We start from the raw sequence: 16,451 nt of genomic DNA, 5'->3' as shown, positions 1-16,451 counted from the left end.
CTCAGAGCTCTGGCTGATTTAGGAGATTTAATCCTCTGCTTCCTGAGGAAATGGAGGTGCAGGGAAATCATGTACCTTTGGGTCACTGAACATGTTAGTGAAAGCGCAGGACCTAGAAGACACAGGGATTGATCCAAAATCGTTTGCTTAAGGCTGTGCCTACAGAATTTTTCGTTTTTTAGAGCTGCACAGTCCTATAACGGTCATGTTTAAGGAAAATCAGTTAAAAATTTAGGGCAAGAAAATTTTGTTAACTTAAATCCTGCCACCTTGGCAGGCCTCCATGGCAGGAGAAAGGAAGGCAAAAAAGAATTCAAGCATCATTAATTTGCTTCTACTCTGATTGCAGTTTTCAAAAAATAGTTTTGCCTAATGCCTGGAAATAACAGAATAGCCAGGGGCATCTCCCAATGTGACTAGGAAACACTGAGCTGAAAAGGACATTTTATACTGATGCTATTGTTACAAGGACTTTCCACATTTATCCATCGCCTTACTACTTATTGAGTACATAAAGATTTAAGGTGTTTTAGTGAGGGCTGGTGATAGATGACAGCAAAGAATGCCTGCAGGTCTCTCATCTAGTGGAGGAGATCCATGCAGCTAACTGGTGCCCCCACAGAATGCACAAAGTAGGAGCTTTGCGCTGAGTCAGGCGGCGCTGCCAGCACCCAGGGGAGGAAAACCAGTGCTCTCACGTACAACAACACCTAACCTGCCCTTCCTAACGAAGCCTGCAGAGCCCCACAGCATGATGTAATGAAACAAAAGGAGAATTCAAAATAACCTCCTGATGCTCTGTAAGCGTCAACGGAATTAATGTTCACGTCATTGTAGTTTCTGCTTTGTGTGACCCCGTATGGAAATACAAAACCCAGAGGGATTTCTTTCAGAAAATTATTTTAGTCTCTTTTACACTGTACACGAGACAAAAAAAATCAAAGAAAGTACTTAAAATAAGATTCAAGGGTAAGATGATAATTGTAAGACACACTGAAATGGTAAATTACTATTATGTTTAAAACAATATATAACTGGTGGTCCCACACATTTTTAAAAAACTTTTAAACCCATGGAAATTATGAGCAAACTCAAAAGTATATTCAAGTTCTGACTCACTTATACTCATTACTCATTAATTTAAATGAATAACTGAATGCTCAAATTTTTTTTTTCTTAAGAGAGAGATACCGTCTAACAGTCAGTATCTAACTCATGGAGAATGAGGTTTAACCAAATATGCTGAACCCCGGCGGCCGAAAGAAGGCTGAAGGGGTGGCGGTAAGTTCCTCTGCGTCCTTGCATACAGGCTGTATGCTGGCATAACACTTGCATGCCAGAGCCAACCAGCTCCCACCCAACCCAGGAATGTAATAAGATCATCTCTACCCATCTAGTTTCCCCACGTCTAATATTTATTTTTGACTTTCTAGCCTCGTGATGATGGAAATTCTGTGCACTTATCGGTTTTCAGAAAGAAAGGATTACAAAGTTTCTCTTACTGAGAAGACGACAGACAATCCCAGGGCTCTGTCTTTACTGGACAGTAGCCTAACTCTATTGTGTGTGCACACATCTGTGTGCATGTGTGTGTGTGTGTGTGTGTGACAAATAAATGAATAGCAAAACCAGAAATCTCAGTAAGTTGAAGAAGTTAAAGGACAAAGAAACCCTAGTTGCACACATCCAGACCACATAGGATGTCATATTTTTCAGGAGCAATTTGGCTGCAAAAACATTTTTTTTAAAAAAGTACAACCAGAAAACAAATACACAAAACTGTGAATTCCTCCAAGGAGAATACTGCGACACTATGACGTGACAGAGAAAACAGTTCATCACGGTCACCAAAGTCTAAGCACTTCGTTCAGTGAGCTTTTTAACAAGAGTGAGAGGAGCCTGACCATCACCCTGTTTAATGCTCACCTCTCCCTCTAGGCTAAGTGGTACGTGCCCTGGCAGTCCCCCCTTCATCAAGCTTCAACGAAAGAGCAGAGTTCAGTCTTGAAAGGAAAACTACCCTGGATAGCAAGGAAATTGAAAAATGAGGCCAGGTGGTTTTGAACCTGGACTCCTAGCTCACCATGAATACCTAGCAAAGGAGCCAAAGGTGTTATTCTCTACTTCCAGCTTCCCTCTAACTTTTCCACTGGCCAAGGGGGTTGCCAGAGGCTTCCCAGGTGAGGCTTCGCTCCTTGGTATGCATTATCCAGAGAAATCAGCATTCTTGCCCTTCTCTGAGCTAAATGCTAGAATCTCAAAGCCTCACTTAAAAAAGATGGCTCCTCTTGAGTGTGCAATGTTTATAATTATGATTTCTAGGCATTTGAAAAGTGTTCTTATAACAGCGTTTCAAAAGAATACACGGATAACAGAGCACAGTGATATAACTATAAAGAGAGATAGTAACTCATGCTTGCCATTCCGGACCCACATGCTGAAGTGAAAGCCTGGCAGAGAGCACAGCCCATCACCAGCCTGCAAGGCACATGGGCACCTACTGGTATCACACCTGCTTGGTTACCTACAGGCCAAAGTATGAGATGACTCACCACGTTCAAAATTTAACTCATTATCTAATCCCAACCTGTGCCACCTGCTTTTTATTAGAAGACTGACCATCTACCTAGTTATTCTTGTCAAACTCCTTTCTCTCCCCTTTACTGCCATCATTTCGTTGGTACTTGGTTATCTTCCCCGACTCTCCGTTACCACTTCTGTCTTAGTTTGGGACCTCTAGCTTTCTTACCCAGGTACTAAAATATCTGTTAACAAGTCTGCTTGCCTCCAGATTAATTTCTAGTGAATTTCTCTTCTACCTTTCCTCCCTAACTAGCTTCTAAAATATAAGCCTTGCAAACAATGAAATCATAAGAATATCTGAAGAAAATAGAGGTGAATATTTTTATAATTCTGGACTGGGAAAGAGCATTTCTAAGCATGACATAAAACCCAGAAGCATAAATATAGTTACTAAAAAAATGTTCTGTAAAATAAAGGACACCATGATCAAAGGGAAAAAAAAACAACTGGGGGAAATATCTGCAATATATATGGCACGGTGCACGCTAGTCCTCACAACTCACTAAGGAAAAAACCTGTCCATAAATTTAAAACAACATCTTGAGTTCATCTCTTGGGCACACCAGGAGAGGAAAAGCTAATGCAAACAATTACGGTGAGGGCACAAAGCGTCCTGAAGATCAGGTGCTGAAAAACTGGCTAGGCATCACTGTTCGCTAGCCTGCTTCAGATGCCTTGCCTAGATTCAATTACACCACATGTCAGCACTGAGATACCTGTAAGCGGTTGAAAAATGTCTCTGGACTCTCGTCTGTGCCTTTGGAACACAATGGAGTGTGTCTGCGCAGAAAAAACATTGACTGTAAAGCTGGAAGGGCATCTCTGCCTGCATTATTAATGTTTTAGCTTTGAGCCGGAAGGTTAAAATCTTCAGGAACATTTGTGAACTCATACAGCACCAAACTGTATCATTCCATCAGCACAGCCTGGGCTAGGAGGCCAGGGCAAATGCCCCTGAGACGAAACTAACTGGCTTTCCCATTTGGACCTGAACTTACTAGCAAGAGAATAATGTCCCCGGACAAAAAGGCATCAGCAGAGTGACACTGCTGGCCAAACTGCCACAGACACGGACTCTGCCTGGGCATCTGATCACTCAAAAGGAAGGTACAATATGCAGACAGTACATGTGACTCGTTTTTCAAAGACGGGCTCAGAAGAGATGGTCAATCTCCCGCACGCGTAGGAACAGATAAATTCTGTTAGGAAAGTCAATAATTCAAGATGCTCAGGTAGCTTTTTATGTGAATCTGGAGCTCAGGCCAATTTACCTACTGCAAGACTACAAAGCATCTGATGCAAAAGCCCTAGACAGTATGAGTATCCGTTTGCCAAAATAGATTTTTTAAAATGAAGCTGAGACTAAAAACTGGAGTGCAATCATGAGTAAATTGGGGGGAAACAAAGGCACTTACTCCGGCCAAACAGTACCGGGAATTTGAAAACCTAACCAATTAATCCCCAGCCTTGAAAACTGGAGGACCCCAGCATCAGATGCCACCGTTACACAACAGATGGCCAGTGTCTGAATAAATGCCTTCTGCTGTTTGAATTGTCTCTAGTTTGTAAGCACTTAATTCACAATGCTCTTGAGATTTATGACAGGGAAATGAATTCAATTTTCTAAACAGCTTTAAAAAGAGAAAGTTGCATTTTTTACATTTCTGACTTGTACAATGAATTTGCAGAAAGTCTAACCCTGGCCGATGGGCTTCTCAGAACCCATTTGATTCTATCATTTGCCTTTGGTGAAATTAATACACTATCCTCCCAATAAATCCGGAGGCACAGGAAGCCCCAGTTCATTTTATTCTGGGCAGAAATGGGCTCATTGGTCTTTGGAAATGAGCATCGCATGTGGAGATTACATGATGTGATCCTTCAGGTGGCCCGGTCAGAAGGTCAAAATAAACATTACTGAACTCAGACCTAACCACCTCGGCTGTGTCTGGCAGACCCAGGAGGCCCAACAGCTTACATGCTCAGTTAGAAAACAAAACGCACACAGCATAAAACCCCCTTAAAATGAACATGATTCTCTTCTCAGGCCCTGGTTTTTATGAACGCCAGCTTCAGGAGGGATAAGTGGAGACTCACTCTGGGAAGCATAGAGGCTCTCCACCACTCTGTCTTCGTGCCCGTCATACTCCCTGCTGGACAGCTGCCTGTTGGCAGTCTCCAGGCGATCTGCGCACAAAGAGAAAATGATTAGGAAGAAATACAAGGGGACCCAAGTCATTGTCCACCGAGAAATGACATGGAGCCAAGAGCAGGTATCAAGAGATGCTCAGACAGCCCTGGCTGGTGTTGCTTAGTGGACTGAGTGAAGGCCTGAGAACCAGAGGGTCGCCAGTTTGATTCCCAGCCAGGGCACATGCCTGGGTTGTAGGCCAGGTCCCCAGTGGGGGATGTGTGAGGGGCAACCACACATTGATGTTTCTCTTCCTCTCTTTCCTTCTCTATAAATCAATCAATCAATCAATCAATCAATCAATCTGGGGGGGCGGGGAGAGTTGCTCAGACAGGAGCCTCAAACCGAACAACTTTTAGGGAGAAACAATACATCCCAAACTGTTAGAAAAAGTCTTCGGATGTCACGCTGTGCTTTTATGCAATGGAAAGCCAAGGCAGGCACCAGCAGAGAAGGCAGCTAAGAACAGATCCTGAGAAAAACTGCTTTGTTGCCGATGAACAAACCTCTGACTTGAAGTCCTTGCAAAGGGGCTGACTTTTCTTGGCCTCAAACCCAGCCCTAGCCTAACCTTGACCACGAGTCTTCTGTTTTTAGCCCATGACTGCTACCTCTATCTTGAAACCAAAAAATAAAAAAATAAAAACAATTAAATAGATATTATAAAAAGGTCAAAATGACCTAATAAAGATTCTACAGTCAGTTTTGCTCAAACCGATTGGTAAATAAATCTTCATTTACTCAATCAAATAATTCAGCCTAACAAGTTTTCATTGAATGTATATGATATACAAGATAAAAAGGTTTGTAGCAATAGAAAAGGTGGGATCTAGCTACTAGAGACTATCAATACACTGAGTATTCTGGCATACAAGGCAACTGAAAAACAGTTTGGCTGAGTGAAAGTGAAGTTAAATTTTACCAGTCAAACCCTTCTGTCTGTGGGAGGTTGCCGAGATCCTGCGGCAGGTGCCTCCCAGCTTTCGGGGCGTATAGATGGGTGAGTGAGTGTGTACACACACTCACAACTGCGGGTCCTTATTTTTCCCTATGTGGGACCATGTCTAGCTCTGTTTTCTACACTGTACCAAGCAAGAGTAAAGTGCTGGCTTTCAAAGTATGACACCAAGTGACTCAGCTTGACGTGGGAAGAGCTGTGCATCCAACACTCATCTTTTCAAACGTTCCCATTCGCACAGTCATGAGTCACTGTTAACACTTTTCATGCAGGAAGAAATTGCACACAAACTCCCTCACTTCTCACACAGGTGGTCACTTCTCAGGCTCAGTGCTGCAACCTACCACCTACAAGGCAGAAAAACAAATTCTGCTCTTTGAGGGCCCTTTCCCCAGGTGGTTGGAATTTACAAGATTATTTAACACAACCTGGACCTGAAGTCAGGCTGTTGGCTACGCGGGAGGTTTGGAGTAGAGAGAATATGAATGGAACTTGACGTGCCTCGGAGGTCTCTGTTGAAATCATGAAGTCTTCGAATCTCGCCCTCCAGTTTGTTTCTCATCGCCTTGTCCAGTGACTCTCGCTTGGTGGTAGACTTGACCAGACTCTCGTAGGCTTCCGAAATTCTCTGAAGTTCTTTTTCAAACTAAAAGAAAGAAGTGGCATGAAAGTGGGACTGACATTCATATTGGTGCCTTGCAGTTACACTCACTCTTTGACATTCCAAGTGTGAAGGTTGTATCTTCAACGCAGCCTTTTCTGCATCTCGAATTTCATGTCTACCCAAACTGGGTAATTCAGTGATTTTCAACCGGGGTGCCTCAACAAGCACACTGGAGAGCTGCAAGGATTTTTAAAACATGCAATTCCTGACTATTAGTCAGGGGCACTGACCTCTTCTCCCTTAGACTGTCAAATAAAAACATGACAAGAGCCAACACAACAGCTGAGTGGTTTGAATGCCCTGTATGAACCACAAACATAGATCATATAATACAGTTGCATCTCATTGGTCACGCTGCATAATAAGGTTGCATCTGATTGGTTAATTTTTGGTACCAGAAATCCTTATATACAAGTATAGGTACTGGTTTTATTAAAAAGTCACTTTGGAACAAAAAGGGTAAGCAATTACTACTATTATTATTTTTGTAAGTCAATCAAAATTATACCTATTTTTTGGTCAAACAAAAATATATTTTTTGGTGTGCAGAATTTTAGTAATTAGTTTGTGTGCACCATGAGATGAAAAAGGTTGAAAACCGCTGGTGTGATTTCACCCCCACTCCCGTCTGCCCTCTAGGGGCAACATTAGGATCCTGCAAATAGCAGACTCCCACGTCTGGCTGGACCAGAAAAATCACTTTGGAAAAATCCCTTTGTACCAATCAATATAAGAAAGGGGTGAGTATAAACATAGCCTAGGCCTCTTATATTTTGCATGGCAGTTTATAACTATTATTATTATTATTCCTGGTTAACATAAGGGAAAATATTAAAACACAGAATAACTGAAGGACCCCAACTCAACTGGACCCTAATTTCCAGATTCCAAGTACAGTGCTCTTCCAGGGACCTCGCTACCCATCCCCAAAGGAACAGAAAGCCCACTCGGGGAGGTGCTTCTGTACTTAGCATTCTAACCCCCCTTTTAACAGGACGATCTATATACAGGACTAATGGACATGTATCTAATTATAAACAAATATACCACAGAAAACTCTGAGTGGAGGAATTGAAAAATATGGGCTTAAAACAATTTTTTGTTGTTCTCCTTCTATATTTCACTGTATCAAGAGGTGTAACTGAGAGAGCATTTAGTCTGTGGCATCTATAAACCTGTAATAAGTAACTGTAACTGTGGTAACAGGACGCTACTCTAACAGTGTCTTTCAGAAGTAGCAATCAATAAACCTCATTTCATTGTTGTATAACAAGCGCAGGAGGAAGGATGAAGAGCACCTGCAAACATGGGACCTGATGAACTGCTAAAAGTCGGGATCAGAGGCAAAGCGGGCAGGGTTGAGAGCACTAGGGCCCCTCACTGGGCACCAAGAGACCTGCGCCATGTTTTTGGTGTCCACAGGGATATCATCATGAGCCAGGCACCCCAACTGCCCAAAGCAGAAAGTCCTTGCTGAGATTCCTATAAATAAAATACATCCTGACAGGTATCTACTGGACATTTACTATGCATCTGGGTGCCAAGGATACAGGACAAGTAAGACAACTCTGGTCTTCAGGAACTTGGTATCTGGAGTTGGCCTGCACCCAGACACACACGCTTGCACAGTGCCTGTGATCAGGGGTGTGGTGGTGAAATGCTCATGCTTCAAGCCCAGGACAACTAGGAGGCTTTCCTCAACTCCACCACCCACAGAAACTTCCCTCCATCTGGTTTCACTGCTCATTGGCTGTAGACACCTGCCTGGAATTTAGATGTGCATGTGCATTTTGTGTGTCTGATTAGACCATCGATTCCTTAAAAGCAGAAATAGTCCTCACGGCCCCAGAAGTGTGCCCTGCCAGTGACAAAAATACTGACTGATTAATTAACTTTTAAATGTATAACTCCTAAAAGCAGTCTTAAATTCTTTCCTCTCATTAAAAGAACTTCCACCCTGGCCAGGAAGCTCCGTTGGTTAGAGCATTGTCCTGAACCTGCCAAGGTTGCAGGTTCAACCCTGGGTCAGGGCACATACAAAAATCAACCAATGAAGCATAAACAAGTGGCATAATGAATAGACGTTTCTCTCTCACTCCTCCGTTCTTCTCTCTTAAATCAATCAATAAATAATGTAAAAATGAAATTTCTCTCTGCACACTACAAAAGGAAATTGCAGGAACCCTCTGACAACATAGTTTACAATCTCAAATACTAAACAATCAAGAAGTTGCATATGGTTATATGCTTGTACTGATTGAGACAGAAAGGGCAATAATCTTAGGTCAGGATACGGTATTTCCTGTGAGAAATGATAGCTGTCACAAAGGAGACAGACTAGTCTCCTTTATTGCGGTTGTAGATAACAGAATGATGACTAAACGCAGGAAGTTAAAAAGACGCAGACTTTGATCCAACGTAAGCATTTCCTGACTGCATTTTCCAGAAGTGCACCGTTCAAGTGAAAAAGAATGATCTTTCAGGGACCTGAAACAAAGATTCCTAAGGGGTGGGAAATTGGGCTGGAATCATTCAAAAATTTAAGTCTAAAGTTCTATGATTTCTAATTGCACAGTCCTTCCGAGAGAGAACCACAGCCTCCTCTTCAAATCCCTCATGGCTATAGAGCATCTTAAGTCCTCTGCGATGTTTGTTAAGATGAAGAGAAGGTTGGACAGACTGGCCTTGATATAAAAACCAACTGGGCCAGTACAGAGTCTGAGTGTGATCTTCCAAAGCAGTCAACTGTCCCAGGCACAGAACCATGTGCAGAGTTGAAAGCCCTGCCACCATGAAGCGAATAGGCAGAGACTGGCCCTGAAAAATCTCAGCCACTCCAAGCTCCTTCCCTGAGCACCTTCCTATGCGCAGCTCAGGGAGCCGCAGGACCAAAGACAGGCCTGCTGTCCCAGTCACGGACTGCCCAACCAGAGGTGCCATCGCTGTGCTGACAAAAGGGGGTCTCCGCTGACGCCAGCCTCCAAACGCCTTCGAGCCCCTTCCCTTCAAATGTCCGTCTATGCCCTGATGGCTTCTGAGCCAACTCACTCAGTAGCCCACAGTCTGGTCCTGCTGGAAGTTCTGTCCATTAATTATGGTTCAGAGAAACTAGGAAGAAAAAGAAGCAAATGGGTGACCGAAAGGGAATACTGAAAAACAACCCTTTCAGAGGGTCCTGGAACCACGTTCCACCTCCACCAGGAACAAGGCCTTCTCCGTGGGCGGGGATGTGGCCCCGAGTCCAGTCCTCCCTTCCCGCTCTGTTCCAGGCACAGTGCACAGAGACTGAGCCCTGCAATTAAACATTCTTCTGTTTTTGGTTCTGCCCTTACAATGAATCTCACCAAGAGCCTCATGGCGTGAGGATCCTGGACCGGATGCTATTGCTGGCAAGGGGCGCCATTGTAGGAGCCGCAATACAGCGGCTCCACCCAACATGGGGGTCCCCCGCACTGTGAAGCGAAGTTGTCACCTCATCCGACAGTTCTTTCCCCGGACCTCAGGCTTAATTAAGCAGCTGCTGAGAGGCAACCGAGTGGTGAGCTGATGCTGAGGAGGGCCCGGGCCGAGGACGACCTCGGGAACACAAGCCGTGAAATGCTAAGTCGAAGAGTTCATGCAGCTCCTGTGTGTCGTGGTCTGAGTTGTTGAGCACAGCTATGGAACCGGGGATGAGTGTGGCCAGTATTTGTCAACATCTGAGTTTTTAAATGGAAAATTCCAGTGTGATATATGACAGAGCAATGAAATGAAATATGATATTCAAGGTACCGAAGGAGTTTGGGTTTTCAGAAGGCAAACAGCTGTTAACTTTTCTCCTTTTGCAGAAGTCATCAAAATCCTTTTGGCCACAAAATTTAAGAATCATCCTCTGTGCAGAGAAACCAAGTCACTGGGAGATGAATTTTTGTTTTTCAAACTAGAAATGTGCATCGAAATCAAGAAAAATATGTTTGTTACAGGTCAATAAAGTATATATTGATAAACAGGTCAACAAAGAATAACAAAACCTCGCAATTTCTGCACACTCCATGTAACTGTTCAAAACTCTGCCCTCGGGTAGGTCTGCATAATTCCTGGAGGTGTCTGCCAGAGCTCCATTAGCAAGAAGAAAGAACTGCTCATTTTCCAGAAGGGCGGAGTTGGCCCTTTCCAATTTTTAGACCATACCTGGAAAGAGGCTGCCTGGGGAGGTGTCAGAGGCGAGCTGGGGCCTGGGCCATGACTGAGAGCCAAGGCCAGGAGACGGCAGGCTTGAGACCCGCCTTCTAAGGGTGTGGCTGGGGTGGCGGTGAGGCAGCAATATTTAGGCAGCCTGTTTGTCTCTGGCCCTCATTTTTCCTCTCCGATAGAGGCAGCCAAAGCTCTCCGAGCCAAGCCTGGTCTTGACTCCAGGGAGCTCCAGACCATTTCATGGAAGCTTCGCACAAATGCGCCGGGGCAGATTCTGTCTGCACATTTGTATCATTAAACCCGCTGCTCTCAGCTGTTCACTGCAGACCCACAAAAAATCAGAGGCGCCGACCATTCTGAAACCCGGAGCAGCAAAAAGAGCAGACTCTCCGTGAGAGATCCGCACTGAATAGTGAACGCTAAATGGCCATCAGGAGCATTAACTGTCATGTAGAGCCAAATGACAACACTCCTGTAGTCAGGCAGTATCTGTGCTCCTACCTTTCTCTTTACAAAAGCCCCTGGTTGTCCAGAACAGAGCCAGGCGCTTAGATAGACTCTTATAAGATGCCTTCCACCACACAAGCCTCCTCGGCTGCCGAAAGGAAACTCAAGGGCCCTGTGGCTCCGCTGCCTTAAAACACCTATTACTTTTGTCCCCTCACCTTATCTACCCTGCAGCATTTCAGGTGCAGACATGTGGGTCATCACAAAACCACCCTCCGCAACAGTTCACTCTTGCTGAATGTTTTCCCACTGACTTTGGCTCTCAGTGTAAAGCCGGAAGGATGGAGGCTGCCATACATTCTAATGTTCCCACGGTAACTACACAGGCTGGGTTTACACAGCATCTTTCCCCTGACAAGTCACAAGTGTAGAGTGCACAGAAACAAGGCTGGGAGGTCTTGGTCTCTTTGGCAGAGACCCCCTAATGAAACAAGCATGGCAGTCCCAAGGCTGCTGTCTGAGATTCCCAGATTTAAAGAAAAACTTGTCTCTCTCCACTCACTGCCCTGTGCTGTGTTCCCTTAGTGTTCCCTATTCCACACTGTCCACCTGGGAAAGGGCTATTTAGCCTCTGAGTCTTGTGTCCAGGGCCACCTCCACTATACCTGCTGTAGCCTCTGACGTTCTATGGCAGGTATTACTTCGCTCAGGCAACTCTCCCCTTTTGGACTGTAAGCATCTCCAAGGCAGGTACCATGTCAAATTTATTTTGTCTCAGGCCATGCACAGTACCTGGCATCAAAAGGGATCTAGTTAACACTGAAGCAACCCCCCATGAGCAGTTAAAGACTTGTTGCCCCTTTTAGAGAACCTACCCCCTCTTGTTCCCTCAGGAAGTCACATACCTTGTGGAGCTTGTCAGCATTGTCATAGTAACCCTGAAGTTCCTGATGAAGAGCCCGGTTCTCCTCTGTCAGTATCTCCACCATCTGCTGAGCTCGCTCCACAATCGCAAATGCATCTGGACCAAGCTGCTGGCTGGGGGAGGCGGCAGGCGGGGGCTGGGGGGCTGCCAGGGTCACCGGAAGTGGGAGCGGCAAGGAGGTGGAGTGCAGAGGCCCGCTGACGGAGGAATTCTGGGAGGACATCGGGCTGTGCTGCTGCACTGTTGACGGGAAAGGAAGTTGGCATGGGCGGCTGCAAGGGAACAGAAGACCAGTGATCAGACCCCAGGAAACAGTGCAAGAGGAAGGCAGGCCCCCACTACCAGAGGTCATCAATGAACTCTCCAGGGCCGGGCTGAGTACAGCAGGTTCAGTACTTCATTCGACAGATGTTTAATGCATCCCTCTGAATCAGCACTGCTCTGGGCAGTGGGTATGGTGAGCAAGACAGATAAGGCCCCTGCTCTCATGGCACTTACATTCTCAGGGACAGAGGCAGGCAAGCCACCAAACAATAAACAAACAAAGCCAGGTAGTCAAAAGTAATGAGTACTCCCCCAAAACAAAGCAGAGCAGTGTGACAGTGAATGACTGAGTGGCTGGCTCACACTGAGGTCAGGAGACAATGATGCTAGAGTTTAAGCCTGCATATCGGACTTGTGGTCGGGGCCGGGGGAGCAGAGAAGTCGGGGAACACGTGTTCCAGGGGAACTGGCCAGTGCTCTGGGCCTAGGGCAGGACTTAGTGTGGGCAAGATCAAGTAGAAGAAAGCAATCAGACACAAGCATAGCCAGCAAAAGCAAGAAAAGCTAAGCTCAGAGGGATGGACAAAGGCCTTTGCAAACCAAGGCCAGGCCTTCCCTTAGGGTGTAAACAGAGGCCAGTGGAGAAGCTGCCTTTACTCTGACTTCTGTATAGAAGGCATGTAGGGCGGCGAGAATGGACAAAAGGCAACCACCGAGGAGGTGTCGGTGTGCTCTAGGTGGGAGCTGATGAAGGCACACAAAGTAGTACCAGAAAAGAAATAATGGATGGATTTGGGCTATGTTATATGTATAATGGTGGAGGGAAAGAAAGGAAAGAAAAATTTTAAAAATTACTGCTAGCATCTGAACTCCACACAAATGAACAGGGGCACTATTATGAAATGGGGAAGTCCTGGGAAAGGAAATAATTTTTTGTGTTTTGATTTGCTGGGGTGACGAGGTCTGCAAACCAAAAGTCTAGTTTTAGCCACATTAATAGGAACACACAGAGGTGCCCCTTAATTGTTCAAATTCCAGGTACTATCTCTTACATGTAGATCATGAATTTCCACCCCCTGTCTCCACTCCCCAGCAACCCCCTCACTCCTATGCACCCGTTTCCCAAGAACCATTGCATTTTTGGTCAGCCTAAGCTAGTACTGCCTGACAACCACCTCTACAGGTACACACAGCAGAGACAGTCTCCATACCTAGTTCTCCAACCACAGCTGCCTCCCTTCAGCAGAGACTGGGAGAGACGAGATTTCTTGTTGACCCCCCCCTCAACCTTCAGGTCTCGATCTGGGAACTGGGGCACTAAGAATTATCAGTAACCCCAAAGTGATCAACATTCTGTTCCAAAGGTCTGAGTCCTCAGGACATCCAGCTACTTCTGAACCCTAACAGTTAGCCTGTGGCGCCTCCTGTTACCTGTGGCCATCCAGAGCCAGAGCCAGAGCTCTCAGGATACCCCCATTTTTCCCAGGAGGTCACCTGGCCTTGTATTTTCAATAGACATGCTGGAATGTTTTTGGACCCTGTGAGCCTCCAGACCTCTCATTTTATAAGTATTTCTTGTATCCAAGGTTCCCATGAATGTTGACTCTCGGCAGCTCCATGTCAAATTCTAGAAGACAATCTAACCAGAGTTGTCATAGCCCTCCCCACATGGAAATGCAGACACTCATAAAGATGGCCACAGAATAAACCCAGCCGGTCTAACAGAGTAACTAACCACAGGCCTTGCTTAGGTAGCTTACGAATATCAAAGGCTCCACCTTAGCTTGAATGATAGCTCCCAACTTGATTTCCTTACACCTCCATCCAGGTGCCCTTCCATGGCCCGTGAAAACAGCTGGGACCCAAGCTCCCCCAGGCAGGGTGAACCATGGAGCTCAAAGTGATTCTCTGTTCCGGAAGTGAGCTTCACCCTCCAGCCACCCTCAGATTTCAGAAAGGAGTGAAGTCAGATGTAAGCCATGCCCTCCCCCCGCCCTCCACACCTATTACATAAGATGTTGCCATCCCCTTAGAAATAAAACGTTTCTGTATTTTGATGAATCTGGGCCCCTTCCACACTGAAGTGTGTGAATGTCAGCCCACGTGTATGAGGAGGTGTGTGTATGAGGTCCAACCCCACCCCAAGGGTGGAGTGTCCCTGAGTGCCATTCACAATGCCCAGCCTTCACCCCAGATTACAGCTCCTCCTATCAGGCATGAACTCAGATCGCTCCCCCCTCACCCTGATCTGGTACTGAATAAAGTGCATTCCTGGATAAAGCTGGCTAGATCCTACTGCACATTTTTCATGGAAAGAGGCTACCTTGGCAAACGGCACAATAACCACAAATTACATGGCCTCAATTCAAAGGCAGGAGCACATTCCCATTTCCTAAGTACTCCCTTCACATTGCATCCAATGCAAGGGACAAACACAGTGGTCCCCTTGGAGATGGGGGGCCCAGATGACCCACAGTCCTGTGTTATGAAGCACCAGGGCTTCCCTCTGACCGNGGACAAGGGCCTTTGCAAACCAAGGCCAGGCCTTCCCTTAGGGTGTAAACAGAGGCCAGTGGAGAAGCTGCCTTTACTCTGACTTCTGTATAGAAGGCATGTAGGACGGACAAAAGGCAACCACCGAGGAGGTGTCGGTGTGCTCTAGGTGGGAGCTGATGAAGGCGCACAAGGTAGTACCAGAAAAGAAATAATAGATGGATTTGGGCTATGTTATATGTATAATGGGGGAGGGAAAGAAAGGGAAGAAAAATTTTAAAAATTACTGCTAGCATCTGAACTCCATACAAATGAACAGGGGCACTATTATGAAATGGGGAAGTCCTGGGAAAGGAAATAATTTTTTGTGTTTTGATTTGCTGGGGTGAGGAGGTCTGCAAACCAAAAGTCTAATTTTAGCCACGTTAATAGGAGCACATAGAGGTGCCCCTTAATTGTTCAAATTCCAAGTACTATCTCTTACATGTAGATCGTGAATTTCCACCCCCTGTCTCCACTCCCCAGCAACTCCCTCACTCCTATGCACCCGTTTCCCAAGAACCATTGCATGTTTGGTCAGCCTAAACTAGTACCGCCTGACAACAACCTCTACAGGTACACACAGCAGAGACAGTCTCCATACCTAGTTCTCCAACCACAGCTGCCTCTCTTTGGCAGAGACTGGGGGAGACAAGATTTCTTGTTGACCCCCCCTCAACCTTCAGGTCTCGATCTGGGAACTGGGGCACTAAGAATTATCAGTAACCCCAAAGTGATCAACATTCTGTTCCAAAGGGCTGAGTCCTCAGGACATCCAGCTACTTCTGAACCCTAACAGTTAGCCTGTGGCACCTCCTGTTACCTGTGGCCATCCAGAGCCAGAGCCAGAGCTCTCAGGATACCCCCATTTTTCCCAGGAGGTCACCTGGCCTTGTATTTTCAATAGACATGCTGGAATGTTTTTGGACCCTGTAAGCCTCCAGACCTCTCATTTTATAAGTATTTCTTGTAGCCAAGGTTCCCATGAATGTTGACTCTCGGCAGCTCCATGTCAAATTCTAGAAGACAATCTGACCAGAGTTGTCATAGCCCTCCCCACATGGAAATGCAGACACTCATAAAGATGGCCACAGATAAACCCAGCCGGTCTAACAGAGTAACTAACCACAGGCCTTGCTTAGGTAGCTTACGAATATCAAAGGCTCCACCTGAGCTTGAATGATAGCTCCCAAATTGATTTCCTTACACCTCCATCCAGGTGCCCTTCCATGGCCCGTGAAAACAGCTGGGACCCAAGCTCCCCAAGGCAGGGTGAACCATGGAGCTCAAAGTGATTCTCTGTTCCGGAAGTGAGCTTCACCCTCCAGCCACCCTCAGATTTCAGAAAGGAGTGAAGTCAGATGTAAACCATGCCCCCCCGCCTCCACACCTATTACATAAGATGTTGCCATCCCCTTAGAAATAAAACGTTTCTGCATTTTGATGAATCTGGGCCCCTTCCACACTGAAGTGTGTGAATGTCAGCCCACGTGTATGAGAAGGTGTGTGTATGTGGTCCAACCCCATCCCAAGGGTGGAGTGTCCCCGAGTGCCATTCACAATGCCCAGCCTTCACCCCAGATTACAGGTCCTCCTATCAGGCATGAACTCAAATCGCTCCCCACCTCACCCTAATCTGGTACTGAATAAAGTGCATTCCTGGATAAGGCTGGCTAGATCCTACTGCACATTTTTCATGGAAAGAGGCTACCTT

At 45.9% G+C, this 16,451-nt stretch overlaps 1 protein-coding gene across 4 annotated transcripts in view; it reads right to left on the bottom strand.

Moving 5' to 3' along the window:
• The window catches only part of AMOTL1 (angiomotin like 1), a 142,354-nt gene that overhangs the window by 32,642 nt on the left and 93,261 nt on the right, over positions 1-16,451 (bottom strand). For all 4 annotated transcript variants that reach the window (XM_037029710.1, XM_037029709.1, XM_037029711.1 and 1 more), the window contains 3 exons: positions 11,922-12,213; positions 6,234-6,378; positions 4,681-4,770 (listed from right to left, as the gene is read on the bottom strand). In XM_037029710.1, coding sequence (XP_036885605.1) covers positions 4,681-4,770; positions 6,234-6,378; positions 11,922-12,213 — 527 coding nt within the window. The remainder of the gene's footprint in view (positions 1-4,680; positions 4,771-6,233; positions 6,379-11,921; positions 12,214-16,451) is intronic.

The sequence above is a fragment of the Sturnira hondurensis genome, unplaced genomic scaffold, assembly GCF_014824575.4.
Source record: "Sturnira hondurensis isolate 20B ecotype Veracruz unplaced genomic scaffold, ASM1482457v3 Scaffold0020489, whole genome shotgun sequence".
NCBI lineage: Eukaryota > Metazoa > Chordata > Mammalia > Chiroptera > Phyllostomidae > Sturnira > Sturnira hondurensis.
This window is presented reverse-complemented; position numbering and strand designations above follow the sequence as displayed.